The sequence below is a fragment of the Caloenas nicobarica genome, chromosome 19 (genome assembly GCF_036013445.1).
Source record: "Caloenas nicobarica isolate bCalNic1 chromosome 19, bCalNic1.hap1, whole genome shotgun sequence".
NCBI lineage: Eukaryota > Metazoa > Chordata > Aves > Columbiformes > Columbidae > Caloenas > Caloenas nicobarica.
Window position 1 is genome coordinate 8,326,983 of NC_088263.1, and position 17,072 is coordinate 8,344,054.

At 50.4% G+C, this 17,072-nt stretch overlaps 1 protein-coding gene across 2 annotated transcripts in view; it reads right to left on the reverse strand.

The window, feature by feature from the left end:
- The window catches only part of VAV2 (vav guanine nucleotide exchange factor 2), a 120,306-nt gene that overhangs the window by 27,020 nt on the left and 76,214 nt on the right, over positions 1–17,072 (reverse strand). For both annotated transcript variants that reach the window (XM_065648268.1, XM_065648265.1), the window contains exons 4-5: positions 9,127–9,195; positions 422–524 (exon numbers count right to left, since the gene is read on the reverse strand). In XM_065648268.1, the coding sequence (XP_065504340.1) occupies positions 422–524; positions 9,127–9,195 (172 nt within the window). The remainder of the gene's footprint in view (positions 1–421; positions 525–9,126; positions 9,196–17,072) is intronic.

A 17,072-nucleotide genomic window follows, 5' to 3' on the forward strand; every position in this document is an offset into this window, starting at 1 on the left:
AGCACTCGCCCCATCTAGAAACACCGGTGGCAGCGATGGCACGCGTGGCTGATGGAGCCCCGCGCTCCCCCTCCCTGCCACGGGCTGAAGCGACACACGCTGCCTTGGCTCAGCAGCACATCACTATTTTTAGCTTATCTTTTAGGGCTCATTAGCTCTCCCTTTCCCTTCCTCCTCCTCCCCAAACTCCTTTGGATGACAGGATGGGCTGGGAAACTCCTCGGAGAACCCCCTCCGGGCCGGCACCATCCCAGCTTGGTTTATTTTTACCTCTCACGAGGCAGACCAGCTTCACGGAAGGATGCAAAGCGATTCGCCTCCCTGCAGCATCACCTACCATCAGCAGATACTTATTTAATTGAATCCTCTCCCTTCCCCTCCCATCCAGTCACAGCTTTAAAAAATGCACATAAACTGTTACCATGGGCTGCTGAACTTCCACTCGGATGATATCTTCATAGATATCATCGCCTTCATCTTCGCAGGGGACGCAGTCATAAATATCCTCCCCCAGATCGTGTTCGCTGGAACGAGAAGGAGAGAGATTTAGCGATAATAAAGAGGACACGTTTGCTGTCACTTGATCAGGCAAATGAACTACTGCTCGCGCCAAGGAGGGAGGATAACCATGACAATAAGAACATCCTCTTAGCCCACAATATTGACGTATTTGGTCCATGTTCTCTGTTTGCATTAGGAAGTTTTGTTTTTTTCCCGGATTGGTACCCGCTGCACATCTCTTTCTGCTCACCGGAGGCTGGAAAAGGCGAAACGCTGCTCGACATGAGGGGGGATCGCGGCCAAGAAGCCGCTCGGAGCCCCGTGCCAGCCGAGCCGTGATGCTCAGTCAGCACGGGCTGCCAGCTCTGCCCCGTGGAGCTTTTCCTCGGCGCTAATCGGTCCATCCAAGACAGACCCACCGGCCAAGCGCCCTGGCGAGACCATCTGAGCCGCCGGGTCCTGCTCCACCTGCCCCAAAGATGCTCACAGCCTCCTGTGCATCTCCTGCATCTCCTTAGGACACAGAGCAGCTCTTGTGTCTGTGACTTTAACCACATTATACCGAGAAAATATATTTTAATGGGCTGGATTTTGATACGTTTAAAGCATTGCATGCACCCTTGGTCTGTTTTTGCTTTTTCTCACAAAAAGGCTTCCTTCACACCAAAGAAACCATCTCCCTTCTCCACGTTATGGCCACAAACTGCCATAGGAGCCCAGGTCCATTCAAGGCAGTAATAAAATACTAAATAATCATCAGATTCCTCTGTGCAGTAAGTAGAAGCATCCCAGCCTTGCCTCCCAAGGGGGGAAGCGCGATGGAGCTCAGCGAACCGCCCCGGGCTGCGCAGGGACCCGCAGCATCACCCAAACCAGAGCTCGGCGATGGCCCCGCGCTCCCTCCATCCACAGGCACCACGACCGGGGTTAAAAGCTCTGGATCCAACTTCTCTGGGTGATGCAGCGACTCCCATAAAGCACAATCCCTGCCCTGATGGGCAACTGGGTGATTTTTCACCTAATGCGTCCCAGAAGAGATGGAGATTCTCCTGATCACCATAAGGCAATCTCATCAGATGCTCAGCGTGGTGATGCTCAGCCCAGTAATAATATTTACATCAGAGATAAATTAAACAGCTAAAAAGGTCACACTTTGAGAACAGCTCACGTCACTTTGGAGGTGCCCCTGCAAGCGCAGGCTTTAAATGCATCACTGTGGCATGCTGCCCAACTTGTGTTTAAAGGTGATGGTGTTAGGTACTTAATCGTCATCTGAGCCTTTACAACCTCCCCCAGGGGCTCCTAAGTCTTAGAACGCTTTTGAAAATTCAATCCATAATAAATACCAATTAACAATAATAATTTTAGCACTTAGATCTACAGGTGCTGATTGCTAACGGCTCCCACTGAAGTCAACCCCATGGGATCAGGACACTGTGAAATGCTGAAATATCAAACAGCGTTCACATATTTTACAAGCTGTCTCTTTCAACATGGGTATTAATTACATACAAATATATTTAGGTGTAAAACTGTGCTGAAACTGTAACACTCAACATCTCTATGTTATAAAGCACGGAGCAGCAGAGCACATCTGTTTGCAAAACTGGGCTTTATTTCTTTTCTAAATGCAGTTCTATTTTTAAAAACAGATTTATTTAATAAAAGTTGGGGGAAATTAAATAAATACACTGGCATGATGTATCCATCCCATTCTTCCAGAGTGATGCATTGCAGCTGCTATAATAATGCCCACTAATAGCTGGTGATCCATCTTCCCCTTCCCAAGCGTCGCCGTCACCGTTATTATCTGTACCAATATTTATATTCTCAGCTCCGCTCCATATCCAGAGCGAGGAACTCCTGGTTCCTGATTAATCTCCCCTTCCCGCCCGCACCCCTCGGATTGCCGCCTGTCTCTCCACGCATCATTTCCCTGGCTCAAGAGTCCTTAGGAGACGTAAGGTTGGGTTAATGTCGCGAGCACGAGCCTGGCCGGGTGTGACGGGACCACGGCGGGTGCCGCGGTGATGCTGGTGCCAGAGCAGAGCTCGGCAACTGTTTCAGGATACGTGCAGAAACAGAGGACACACCATCTGAAGCGTCCCCGGGATGTCCTGCATCCCGAGCATCATCCATCCCTCCTCTCCTGCACACAAGCACAACCAAGTGCCGCATCCAAGCCTCAGCGCCCAGTGTCACCCACCCCCAGGCTGGTACTGCACAAGGGACCCAGCCTGGAAAAGCTCGGCTTTTCTCACCCACCAAGAAGCCATGAGCTCTGGACCACGGCTGGGGACACACCAGGACATCACTGCGAGAGATCCGGGCAGCTGCGTGGGATGCTGAAAGGGTTTTGCTAAACCACGGGCTGCCTGGACCAAACCAGGGGCGCCCCATGGGCCTGGCCCTACCCGGAGCTCCTCTGGGCCACCAGGAAAGGGACAGAAACACCTACCGAGGGCAAACACAGCGTGTTCGCCCACAGAACTGCCGAGGGCCACCTGACACCAACACTGTCCCCATCCCAACCGTGCCTCACCACTCTCATTGCTCTGACCAAGGGGCCAAGTCCCTGCTGCTCCACTCGTTCCTGCTCATCAACACCGGGACGAGCTCTTCTCATCTCAGATTTCTAGCCTGAGGCAAAAAACCAGGGACAACTCCCTTCTCCTGGGGCCATCTAGAAAGACATCCCCATTTCAGAGCTCAAGGGAGAGGCACTAGAGATGCTCAAACACAACAGCTGTGATGATATTAAACCAAGGACACCTTTGTCCAACAGACCCTTATTTATTAAAGCCCATTCTCAGTGCACCTCCGAAAAACACCAAAGGCTGCCGGTTTTCTGGAAAGCAGTAAAACGTGCAGATTATCCTCCCCCAGAGCAGCCGAGCTGTGTTGGCACATGTACGGCTGTTGATGCTGCTGTTTTGCACATATTGATTTTCATCGGTCTCCGCATTTTCTCTGTCGGACTTGAAAATACACACTCTGCCCATCATTAAAAAAAGAGAACAGGCATCAGGATGATTTTAGCCAGTGGTGACCTAAGAACACACTAAATTTTAAATGCCCTAAAGGGGAGGGAAAGCAGGGCAGGTATTTTCTGTGTTTAGCACAGTCTCCTGCTGCGGGAGGCAGTAAATTCAGCATCCCAAGCATGTCACACCTGGACTGAACAACTTGAGCAAGGAAGGCCAGATCCTCAGCTCTGTCTTCACCAAACAAAGCAATTTACTCCTTCAACAACAGCAGCAGAGTCTGTGAGTTATCCGTGAGTATCAGAGCCTACGATCTGCTGCCTGGATTAGGAGATTCATTGACAACTCTCGGTTTACAAAAGGGATTTTATCCGCCCTTCAGAGTTAACGCCAGTATTTGCAATTACTGTTATCAGCATGGATGTAACCAGCTTTGGGCTGGCAGCATCTTGCCTAGCCAGAAGAGCTCATTCGAGGCAAAGATAATAAAAACTTTTCATATCTAATGCAATTTCAGGCAAAAACTTTCTGCATTTAGGCTTTGGGAGAAGAGGAGCTCTGGACAGGAGTGCCCACACCAGGGAACGGGCACGGATGGCTCGTGATGCCCTGACAAAAGGTCTGCAGCCGGTCCGGTGTACTAAAGGAACACTGCACATCATGTTTGCAATGACACCACGGATGAGGAGGTGAGTTGGGAAGGTCCGAGGGACTCAAGGGTCACTGAAGGACCTTTTCATCCGTAAAAGTTTCTCTGGGAATTTGAGGAACCTGTACCAGCCTCAAGAATCCAAGGATGAGCCCAAGCAAGGCTCTGAGGGCAAACCCACCACGCCAAACCCATCCAAACCACAGCGCTGCTTTTGCTCTGCTGAGGAAACAGCCGGAACCACCACGAAGAGCGAAAGAAAAAGGAGGAGGAGGGAGAAGGAGCTAAAATAAGACAACCAAAAGACAAGCCCAAATTTCCAGCCCTGTGGCCGAGGTTAAGAGCCAGAAGACCTCAGAGCCACCACCGGGTCCCGGCTGGAAGTGCATTTGCCAGGTCCCTGAGACAGCTGCCCCGCAGCTGCGAGGCTCCAGTTCGCCCAGTAATCCTCCGCTTTCTAGTTCTGACTCTGCACTTACAGCTATAAATAGACGGTTCATCCAACCAACCCCCTCATTTCCATCCTCTGTCAGACGAGGACAAGCAGAGCCCTCTATCTGCAGCACATCTGGCAGGCTTCGGTTTCAGGGTGAAGGAGCGCAAGATGTGCAGCCGCTGGACTCGAGATCTTGCAGGGTTTTAATTAGTCAGATTGTACTTGGACAGAGACGCGTCTGGAAATAGCAAGACAGGCCTTCTGCCATCTATGCTACTCAGGTTTTACGTTCCCCATTCAAAGTGGAACATTATAATCCCAAGAACGAGCCACAGTTACAGCAAATAACATGATCCTAGAGATGGCACAAGCAGGACATATAAAAATCTTTACTAGTGACAAAGAAGAAAAGACACATTTTCAAGTGCTATGGCTCAAGTGCTTTGTACCATGGAGCCATTTATTTAACTGGCTGCCACGTGTGGTTCTTCCAACGCCACAAAAATAATGAGAAAAGTGGCAGCTAACTTATCATCTCACCTTGGATCCTCTATTAATTTCTTTTTTTAAACGCACTTGAGAAAGTCTGCTGATGGCATCACTATTTTGGAAGATCCGAGGAGGCAACGCTGGTGACAGCAGTGAAACGCGTAGGACAAACTTCAGCGAGGAGCTCTTGGCAGGAGACCGGCTGTTGGCAGAGCCTGGGCCACTTGAGAAATTGAGGTCTTCTCCATCTCCCCTTCTCTATGATGAAAAGTTTTCGGAACACACCAGTTCTCTCTGATACTTCTGTTGGGGATAAATCCCCAGCGAGCTGTGGCTTGAATAAGGCTGGGGGACACAGATGTGTGTGACGAAGCCCCCCCGGGGTACACACCGGCTCCAGTGCAGGGTTTGCTGGGGAGCTGCTTCGCTTAAAACGCTTCCTGTGTCCTTTTTTCAACACTAGAACTTCTCCCCTCTCAAAGCAATCCACTTTTAAAGGAGAAAAGGAGGTAAAAGTTATGCCAATTAAATGTTTCATGTCGACCCACTCACAGAACTCCTGCCTGGCTCTAAATTCTTCAAATAGCTACCAAATAACCCAAAATCTGTCCTAAGTGTAATCCACCCGAGCCTGATGGGCTTCATGCCAGCGCAGAGGGACAGTGCCATGAAGCGGAGAAGGCTCATGATAAAGGAGGTTCTGGTGCTGTAAAGAAGGACCAGGATTAATCGCTCTCATAAATTTAATGAGACAAAATAACTAGAGAGAGCTTAAGTGGCAGCAGATAAAATTTAGGTTAAATGTTAAGTATAACTTCAGGAGTACCAGGATGGTTTGGGGGAGCTCAAACGGCCATCAGGAGAGATGGAAAAGCAGTTCGGTGGGGAAGATGCTCAGCGGTGAGGTGGATAATTGCCTGTGCTGCCAGTGCCCAGCAGCTGTGTCCGTGGGGAAGCAACAGCCCACAGCCCCACGGGGGCTTCATCAGGACAAGGGACCCTTTGATTTCTGGGGGCAGGCTCCAGCAAATGGATCCTGACGTTGCCGTTGCAAAGCCCTGCTCGTTTTCTGGGCAAACGCCCCAAAAAACTGGCTGCTGCTCGAGGGTCTGGCATTAGGGCACGCAGAAATAAATCAGGCAGCAGAGGACAAATGTCCCTTTACTGCTCCTCCCAGTATCGATCAGGCGCCGCTTGCAAACCGGCCGCCCCTCGCCATCTGCCCCGGCTCTCTGCAAGCTGCCATCTGGCCGACGGCGAAGCAAACCAAGGGGCCGGCGGGCTGAGGACGGGGAATTTGAGAACTTTCTAGCTCCCCTGATACCCTTTTAGTTTCCTTTCTCCTTTCCATCATCGCTTGTTCTTCAGGTTCTCCCTCTTTTTTTTTTTTTCTTTTAAATAAATAGCTGTTTCCAGGCAATTATCCGCCTTGATCTGCTGGCTGGCTGACCCAGCGTGTGGCCCAGCATCATCTCCGCGACCCCCCAAAGGTGAAAGCACAATGAGTTCATCAAGGCATGAAGATCCTTTATCCACACCAACGCCCCGCGCTTGCAGGCAGACAGCTTGTTTCTGCAGCGCATGTAAACGGCCCTCGTGGCGATGCCATGGATCCGCTCCCAGCCTCGGCGACGGCTTTTTGTCACCGGCTCCTCCGTGCCGGGAGGAAGGTCCTCGCTCTTTAGAGCATCACGGGGACACAGAGGACAGAGCCTGGTTGCCTCTCCTTCCCAAATCTGCACCTCTGTCACAAATATGTTTGTATTTTTAACGCCTTGCAGAGCAGGAACTCACCCAATATCTTAAATGGGGGACACTAAGCTGCTCCATTTAAGTATTAAGGTTGAAATGAAGTGTTTTGAAATTCTAAAAAAAAAAAAAAAAAACAACAAAAAACAAACCCCAAACAAAACACAAAACACCAAACCAAAACCACAACAAACAAAAAATACCACGCAAAACCAACCAAACGCACACCACTTTCACCAGCCTCATAAAATGTCTTTCTAGAATCAGCTCAATAATTATCCTGAGTTTTTTACCCCAGACATGGAGGGGTCTCTTTTGGAAAAGGAAGGATTGTTGTGCCTGGTTGTGCTGTTTGGTAGCGATTCCTTCCACACGTTGGGTCACTTCACCGCTTGCTGTGAAAATAATTTCTTTGCCTCACATAAAGCATTTCAGATGTGCTCGGATCCTCCCAAGGCTGCTGGATCATCAGCAATATGAAATGCAAAGATGCTGGATGGACTGAATCATCCCCAGCTCATGAATGACACCCTTGTTCAGCTGCTTGGAGATCGGCAGCAGTTAAGAAAGAGCTTTCTCATGCGGCCCCGCGGTTTGCCAGCGCCCAGCATCGGTGCCCAGTACGCACCATCGTGACCAGCAAGTTCCCAATGAAAGTTTCCTTGTGAAGCACGGAGAGATGCTCCTTGTCAAAGGGAAAAGGGGGGACTATTGCTGACGTGTCCCCAGGCAGTGGGAGCAGCAACACTCATGCTAAGGGGCTCTCTGGGGTGTTTCAGAGGGGTTTACAGTTACGGGTGAATTACAGCTGCGTTTTGTAGGCTGTGTTTCTGCGCACAACCTGCCCGTATGGGGAGTGCACATCTGGGTGAAGGAATTTGTGCAATACCCCCATGCTGATTTACACATGCCTCTCCCCAGCGGTCTTGACTAATGAAAAGGATTTTACAAAGAATGGGGGGAAAAAAAGGAAAGTTAAAAGCAGGAGAAAATCTGCGACAGAACAGGGCGATCAGCAGGAAATAAACCTCTAAGTCACCCGAGCACAGGACTTGGGCGCCTCAGCCCCTCTCAGCGAGGGACCAACTCACAGCCACGAGCAAAAGCCCCAGGAACAGTTTGGGAAACTTCTACCTGCACACCCTGTGGAGCAGTTCAAGCTGGGAACCCACGTTCGACACCAAATAACCCGCTCTGAGAGCATCGAAACCCCCGATTTCTAGGAGAGGGCTGCTGGAACGCTGCCATCCCCACCAGCGCTCGGGAGAGAGTTCACACACAAACCTTTCTCCAATTAAAAGCACGCCTACGTGTGAGAATCAGGAATTTTAAAACCCAATACTAAAGGGATTTTGAGAACTTTAGGGGAAGAGGGGAAAAAATGTTATTCTTGAAAGGATCCCTTTGTAAGTTAAAATTTTATTAAACTGTAGCTGCTGGGAGCAAACCGCGGGCGGGGGATTCCAGGGTACTCCGTTTCCCTTGACTAGTAATTTATGATTTACTTTTGTAATAACTGAAGCCATAAGGAACTCATTGGATTAAGGAGCCTTATTATTTATGTTGTGGAACAATAATATTTAACTGCATAAAGCCACATATCCACCCATACAGACTTTCCCTCCATACCAACCAGACTGCACTTCATACGTAAAACCCTGGCCCTGCTGGAACCGATGGGAACGCTGCCATTGAATTCCGATAGCGCCCGCGTTTCACCATATATGTTGTAGGTCAAGGTTGCTTTAAAGCCTGTTATATCATCACCATGGGCAGCAAAACACAGACACCGGAGACCCAGATAAATACAAACACAGAAACCCCGGCGGCATCACCCCACATCCCCAAAGCAAGGGGCTGGCTGGATGCTCCAAAACCTCTCAAGGGCGATGCAGACCCGTATGCCAGCACCCATGCACCCCAAAAACGCCACCGGGGGGTCCGGTGCTGAGTTAGCAATGGGTACCCCAGTCCCAGCGAGTGGTTCTGCTTCGGTTGGCTCCAAGGAGGAATTCTGCCCTGGGGTTTTGCAGTTAACGATGGGATTTAGCAGGCGGAGGGGGTCTCCGTGGGCTTGGCCCTCTCACCGTCCACCAAGCCACTCGTAAACTCAACCCAATGAAAAGTGAGGTCACCCAGGACCCTACCTGGGAAAAGATGGACTACTGTAAGAGCACAAAACTCTCCTGGAAAGATGATCAAAGCAGCCGGCCCAGCTCTCCGAACCCTGCTGTCAAATTTTATCCGACTTTGCTGGAACTACATTGCAACTTTTCCCTTTTCATGACCCCTCTCCGTGAGAAGGCAAAGCCACTTACTCCGCCAGCTCCTCCAAGCTCCGATACACATCGTCATCATTTTCCGTGGTCTCCTCCGACGGGAAGGGCCTGGGGAAGGAGAGAAATGACAGCGTTATTGGTGTGTCTCACCCCTCGCAGCAGGTCCCCCGCAGCCCCAGCTGACCTCAGCCCAGCCCCGAGCATCCCGTCGAGCAGAGGGCGTTTCGGAACAAAATATTCATTGCAAATACATTTTTTCCTATTGAGGCATTGCCTCCCAGGAGGACATTGTCTGGGCTGCTTCCCGCGGGCAGCGCTGGCATGGCAGGACGAGAAACCAGGTGGTGAGGCTGGTTGACTGCAGGGCAGCATCTGAGCACCGGAGTGAGAAGCTGCATCGTCCACAGCATCTCTGAGACCCTGTGTCTGAGCCGCCGCTCCCCGCTGTGCTAGTGCTGCACTAATTCAGGAGAAATCTAACTCAAGCCCAGCGCTGGACTTGTTGAGACGTAGAAATACCTTTTCCTCCACCCATGATGGAGCTTTTCTACCTGTGAGCTCCTGCCCTGCTCAGCTGGGGCATCCCGAGCTGCTTCCCACCAGCATCTCCCACCGCTGCAAGCAGCCAATCCCACCAGAATGAATGAGTCCTCACAAAACCTGGGCTTCCTCATCTTAACAATTTTGTGATAGCTGAAAAAAAAAAGTTAAAACCCCGGAGACGAGGGAAAGGACACCAAAAGGGCAAAAGGAAGTGGGGAGAAAGCAGATTAAAAAAGAAAGGGAAGGAGTGGGGGGGGTAGAAAGCAAGAATTCCTTGGCTCATTCTGAAGCAATAACCAAATAATGTATGAAGGAGATGAAAAAATACTGCTTTAATTAAAGCCAATGTATTATTGCTGGCACGAGGCCACCACAGGCCATGGCTCTGGGGCTGGATGCACCTTGCGACTCCGGCCATGCCGGGCTGGGGGTCCCTGCGGTCACAGCAAACCTCGTCCCCACCAGAGCGCAGGGACGGGGCAGCAGCAGTTTGGAGCGTCCCCGCGAGCACCGCAGCGACGGCGGCCGGGGGTCCCAGCGCTGAGAGCCGCGCGGGGCGGGATGCTGATGCTGCGGGTGAGCAAAACTGGATACACGTGAACTTTTAACTGCTCCCAAGGGTAATTCCCTCCTCTCTTCTCCTTCCCTCCCTGTTTCACGATAGATTGCCTCTCCTGAAAGATTTAATACGTGGCCTGGCTACCCCCCGAATGCGCTATTTTTGGATCCTGTCTCTAGCATTAATTTTCCTTCCCTCCTCTGCTTTACTTCGCCCTTCCTTTGGTGAGCAGCTTCAGACCAAGCGTTTTGAAATAGTGCTCAAAGCTGCAGCGAGTTCAAATAAAACCACGACCAGGTGGTGAGGCCAGGACAGAGCTGGGAACCAGCCTGGATCCCTCTTTGGGTGGGTGGGACAGCACGGCCACCACTGCTGCCAGACTACACCAGCCCACACAGCTCCAGCCAGAAAGGAGAAATCAGAGGTGACCTCGGCTTAAACACCACTTGTTAAAATAATTTTTAAAATCCACACCACAAAGCACGATCTCCTATCTTTTACATGCACCTTCTGCTTTTAATCACTGATTATTTCTTTCTCCAGTGCTCACCACGCCAGAAATAATGAAGTAAAAGAGCCATGAAGAATATTAAAATCACAAGCACATATTTCCAACCATAAATCTGGGCTCGAGGTGTAATCAGTTCCTGTGACAAACCCCCTCATGTAAGACAAGGAGACAGCAAAGAGAGAAGAATATTTTCTAATGAGAGTTTCATGGAGATGGCAGCTCCGTCAGCCCTTCCAGCTTCACCTTGACCGTGGGCAAAGCACCGGAGCGAAAGTCTGGGCAGGGGAGGAATTAACAACCTGTATCTCTACAATGGCGGATAATGGCTAAATAAGGATGCGCAGAACGCAATTAAAAGGAAAGCGACGCCAGGGAGAGGATTACTAAATGGACCGTCTGAAATCTGGAGCTGAAGGATGGCTTTTTGGAGAAAGCCTTGGGTTTGCCCTCTGTTTGTGCCTCTCTCCTAAGATGCCCATGCCACAGGAGACGCTCCCCGCGTCCCCATGTCACCGCTGCGGGAGCAGAGCTGCCACCTCCCCTTCTCCAAAACTGGGTACCAGCCCCCGGACTGGGGATGTGGAGGAACCTCCAGCAGCCAGCTATAGAAAAACATATTAAACACTTTTCTACCCAGACTCAGGGTGGAGCGGGCAGATGCTGTGGCGCGAACCGCCCACCCCAGCCCTGGTCCCATCGGTTATTCCCCGTGTTGCTGGCTCCTCCCACGAGAACACTGGAAGTAAAGGGGACTAGAAGCTGATGATTCCCCGAGAAATTCTCACAGATCTCCAGGTGCATTGCCACTTCATACACAATATTAAATGCTAGTGCTGGCAATGCTCAACAGTCACGAGTGAAGTATTTTGAGTCCATTGAGACCCAACGGGTTTGCAGATATGCCGGTTCATTTAAATTCATTTAAAAATGTCTCTTATTTAATATCATTAGTTAAGTGCTAGACTTTGTTTTTCACTCCACCGTCATGAAAAACAACCTGCTGAGCCATTCATCCTCCCAGCCCGCGCCTGATCCCGCTCAGATGAAGAGCAAAAGCTCCAGCAACATCAAACACCACTGGAACAGGCTCTTAGATGTAATAAAGCTCCCAGAGTAGACTTCTTCACAGCCAAACCCCACAGCACTCAACAGCATCGCTTCCAGAGATCAAAGAAGAGAATGAAAGTAGGATCGATCTGACGTTTTAGCACCTAAGAGAGAAGGAAAGACCCAGCAATTTGTTACGGAGTTTAGAGTGAGCTTCTCCTCTTGAGGACAAGACTTATAGTGGATGATCATTCTTGAGAAGCGACGCAAAGTACCCCCTTGATCTTACAAAACATTGAGGGTACTTTCTGGGTTGGAGAGCTCGCACACACGCAGCACTCAGCGCCCTGCAAACGCAATGCGCTCTTGCAAGGAAAGGCAGGAGCGGTCTACAGCCAGAGTACATCACACAGGGCGATAATCAATTAATATTTCACGAGGCACCTAATGCAAAAACCTCCCCCTTGCTCTCAACGGTCACTTGGGTTGCCCCACGATCCATCCCATGCCGTATCCTCATCTCTCTGCAGGGAGAAGGTGCCGCTCGATGCGCTGCCTGGCTGCTCTCTCCTCTGAATTATTTAATGGGAAGAGCTAGGTAGGCTGCAATTCTAACAGCAATAAGCATAAAGATTGATTGATTTATTTATGAACATATTTCAGAATCTGGGTGCCTTGTCCTAGCAACTGAAGCCAGACGTTCACCTCCACGGTACCGTCACAGAGAACACAGAGGGTCAGGGATGGGTCAGTTTTACTCGGATCACTTTGTAAAGTAGCATCATAGCCTCAAACCCATGTGTGACAGAGCAGAAAGGATCTGGCATGATTTATTGTCTGTTTTCCCTGTTTCCATTCTGATTTCTTGGGGTCAAACACCACCCCTGGGAACAGAAAGCATGGTGAGAAGCAGGCGGGGTGGAAATGTCCCACTTGCTGCCCTCTGTCCCAAGGAGCTGTTCCCATCCGAGCAGATTGTGTCGAGCAGATCTGCAAGGAGGTTTTCATTGCCCGTGCAAGCACCCACAGGAGATTAAAGGAGGCGGCTCATCCCTTACCAGCAGGACACCATCCTCCCAACGCCAGCATGCCCATCTCCTCTCGTTTCCTTGAGTCCAGCGATCGCACTTCAGTGTTTTAAAAAGCAGTTGGAGTATGTGACACCCGTGAAACCTGAGCTGCTCCCATCTGCTGCCCCTTCTGCGAGGGATTTCTTCCTAAATGGGAAGGACCAGAGCCTCAGGCTGGCGCAAGGGAGTTCTACAGCCCTGCTGGGATGGATGGGGCTGTGCAGAGTCTTCCTGGCTCAGGATCTGGCAGAAAAAAATCTACAGACCGTAGCTGCACCTTGCAGTAGTTCACAAAACCCATGGCTGAGCACGCAAATCCTTTGAGAAACCCGTTTTGAAGAAAGCATCGTGGCAATTCAAAGAAAACCCAAGGTTTCGGACTTCGGGCCGTGCTTTCCGTGCAAGTCCAGGTGTGGGTTCGCAGCTGGCTCCTGCGCTTCCAGCCCCGTCTGTCTGTCCCCCTGCTGAGGTTTAAATGCTGCTTCAATCCCCAAATGTATTTCCCCAGGGGAAGCGCTGTTTGTAGCATGTCATTTCTATAGCTCCAACCTTCCTCCCTTTTATTTTTTAACTCTTCTTTTTTTTCCAGGATGGCAAGTCACTCCCCGAGCATGGGATCACCCCGTCCCCACGGCTGCCACCAGTTCTGGTCCCCCGGGCACACAGCACTCCTGAAGCCGTCCAAAGAAAACTGTGTCGCTTTGCAAGATGTTTACGCGCAACTGAAAACTCATTCATCATCAGCTTCGGTGGGATTAGACAGATTAAAGTAGCATTTAATTTACTGATGTACCACGAGGTGGCTGTGACCTGACCTGGGACGAGCAAAGAGGTGACCTGGAGCTGCTTCTCCAGCCCCGCTCTCGACTCGGGCGGCACCTCCGAGTTTTGCTTCCCATCTGCGAATTGGGAACAGCATCGGGGAATGACTTGGGTAAAGTGCTGCGAGATGGATGAAACCCACGTTATTAATGCCCGAGAGCCATTTCTATAAAGCAGAGTGGAATCAATTCTCTCCCCTGCAGAACAAGACACATCGGAGCATACCAAAAGCTGCTGAATTTAATTAAAATCATACTATTGTGTTACATTACTCATCTCTGGAAAGAAGCACCTCATGCTGTGCCAAATTTTAGACATGTCCCCTGAAAAAATATGATTTGCTTTTATTTGTGGTCTGGAACTTGCAAAAATTCTCACAAGATTAATTCTGATAGAAATTCAGTGGGGAAACAGCAAACTACATCACCAGATAACACAAAGATTATGATTTTGCAGGAGAGTATTTCCAGCATTTAGCACCGTGCACTCCACATGCCCAGGGGTTAGCTGCATGCCCTGCTTTATCTTCAGCTCAAATCTGAACCCAATATTTCTAGAGACTATGAGACAAGAAAACAACAGCTCGTATAACTGTATGTTTTAACACATTATCACATTTTGAAAAAATTCTGATGTACCAATGCTTCGCTCAAGAAAGCAGTAGGATTTTCTCCTCGCTTCAGCTCCACATTGGCGATAACAGATGGATAAAATCAAAAAGGGAATCCAGAAACATCTTTCTCAAAAAAGAAAGGAAAAAACCCTCCACCCTTCTGGGTTAACAGTGCAACCAATCACTAGGAAACGATTTGGCCCAGGTCTCTGACTGAGAAGAAAAGTAGATTTGAAAACGCTGTGGCTGACCATCAACGGCAAGTAGAGCGAGCAGGGACACGGGCAGCGCTCCCTGCCGGGGGGACATCCCCACGGCCCTGGTCCCACCAGGAACCCATCGGCTGGGGAGGAGGGAAGATGCTCCGCTCACCCTGGGAGCATAAAGATAGATCAGAGCCAGGATGTAAAGACCTGGCATGCACCTCACAGTATTTAACATCTCCACAAGGCTCCGCAGCTGCCTAACTTTGGAAGACACCGTTTAAAAAAAAAAAAAAAAAAAAACCAAAAACCCACCACCACGAACCCCCCATTTTTAACTTGTAGCAAAGCAACACGAGGAAATCTTTTTAGTAGTCAGAGCAGTAGTTTCCTTGCTCTACCTGAGCAGCTGCAATCCTATGAAACGCAGGCCAATAAAAACAAATAACTACCTAAACATATATTTCTGCCTGTTTCCAGCCCAGCGCTGCTGACTGCAGGAAAGCACCACCAGCACGGCCCCGCCAAGCGGGGTCCTACTGGGCAACATAAACCCGATCTGCACAGACCACCCGGGCTGAGCAGCACGTTCTGCGGCCCACGAAGAATAAAAAGACGCGTCCTTCCCCCTCCCAAGAGAGAGGACCAAGTCAAGCACTACATGGGCAAAATCGATGAACAATGACGAGGCATGTGCACCCCAAAAATCAGCGAGCCCCACACGTGACGATGAAGCAGAGCTGTGCACATCAGAGCTGTGTCTTCATTATGCAAAGCTGCTGGTGGGGAGGGGGCGAGAGAAACTGCCTTTGCTTGTATTAGCAGATGCTTACAGGGTGACCTCGGCATCTCCCAAAGCAGCTGCGCAAGAAAACATCTCAACGATATTTTTCAGACTCTCTTAGGAGCAAGTCTGTGAGGGGACAGACTTGCCAAAATAAATGTGTTAAAAACGCTTTTAGCTGGAAAGGAATTGCTTTTAGCCAAGGGTCCGGCTTGCTGACAATGGAAGAAGCTTTATGGCCTCTCCTAAAGAGGTTTTCTGTGACATGGACAGATCCATCCCCACTCAACCCTGCCAAGGTCTGAAGCTCCGTGGATTTGTGCTGGTCAGTCCCAGGGCTGGTCCCAGTCCCAGACCCCCTGCAGCACAGCAACCATACCTATTTCCAACCACAGATTCCTTCCACAGTCTTCCATATCCATTTTATAGCAACACTTACCAATGGATACGCAACGGCAGTAAAAAAAAAAAAAAAAAAAGAGCAGAGTGCAATTACAGAGAGCACATTGGCAATGAATAAAACAGTCCTTGTAAAACCCACCTTACAGAAGAGGTCCCATAATTACCTTCTCACCAGAAGATACTTGAGGACTTAATCATCAGCAACTTTAATTGCTTGCCATTTTCACACACTGCTGGATCCATCTCCTGTGGGTACCATCCCCAGGGGTGGGGGGACCAGAGACCAAATCTTGCAGCATGAAGCCTCCATGATGCTGGAGACTCTTTGCAAATCCGGTGAAAGATTTCCTCTTATCTCCCTTCTCTCCACCAGGAATGTCCAGCTTGTGCCATCCCATCTTTTGCAAGAAGCGGGTTTTGCTGGCAGGAGCGTAAAGTCTCCTTTACTGGGACACCCCCACTGCAAACCTGGGCAACCCCACACCGCAGCAGAGCTCAGTCAGATGGGGAAATGGATTAACATCATGAAACCGGGGCAGAACTCTAGGTTTAATTCTGAACTGGTGGATGAATCGCTGAGGGGTTTCCAGGTCAAGCGCAGCCGATCAGTGAATGACACACACTGGGAGCAGAGACACGTTTTGCGGGGCAGGGGCCCGAGGTCCAGCTCCATTTAGCCCCCCTCTGCCCCCATCCTGCGGACAGGCAGGACACTGCGCCCCGAGGAATGCTGCTTGCTCAGCACGTCATATCACAGCCCCGGAACGGCGCAGGCGGGATGCTCGTGACTCTCCCTTCCCATCCCTCCTCCCTCTCACCCACACACACATCCTGATATTATTGGCAAGCCGTTAAGTACAGAAAACTCCGGGGATGATAACGCTGCAAACCTCATTTCGAGCAGGTCGGTCTCGTTTAATAGTTTACCTGGGCAAAACTGAGCAATGCTGAACCTCGTCAGCAAGGCACGGGGTTTGCAGGCAAAGCAGGGCGGGAGGAAAGTCATTTTGGGGTGAAATCCTCGCTGATGGGAGGGAGGATACTGGTACAGCTCATTTAGTGCCTGGAGGTGGCTCCAACCTGCGCTAATCCCAGGCTTGAGTTTCTCTCATCTCGCTATCTGCATTGTAGAGATGGGCAAAACGGAGACACAACGGTCTTGCTGGTGGTCACCACTCAACGGGCAACCCAGCCCTGACCCCCACCGGGCACGAGGTCTGCAGGGGGGAACGGGGCACCCAGGGGCTCAAGAAAACATCAGGACCAGCCCCAGCCCATCCCCTGGAAAGCCAGGAAGGTTCTTCCCCTTCACTGACATGTCCAGCCTCCTGTAAGCAAAAGAGCAAATCCCAGCTCCTCATGTACAGGACTTCTGGGGGACACCCAAGCATCCCACTCGCTGAGACCAAACGTGCCCTGCAGCCACGGGCA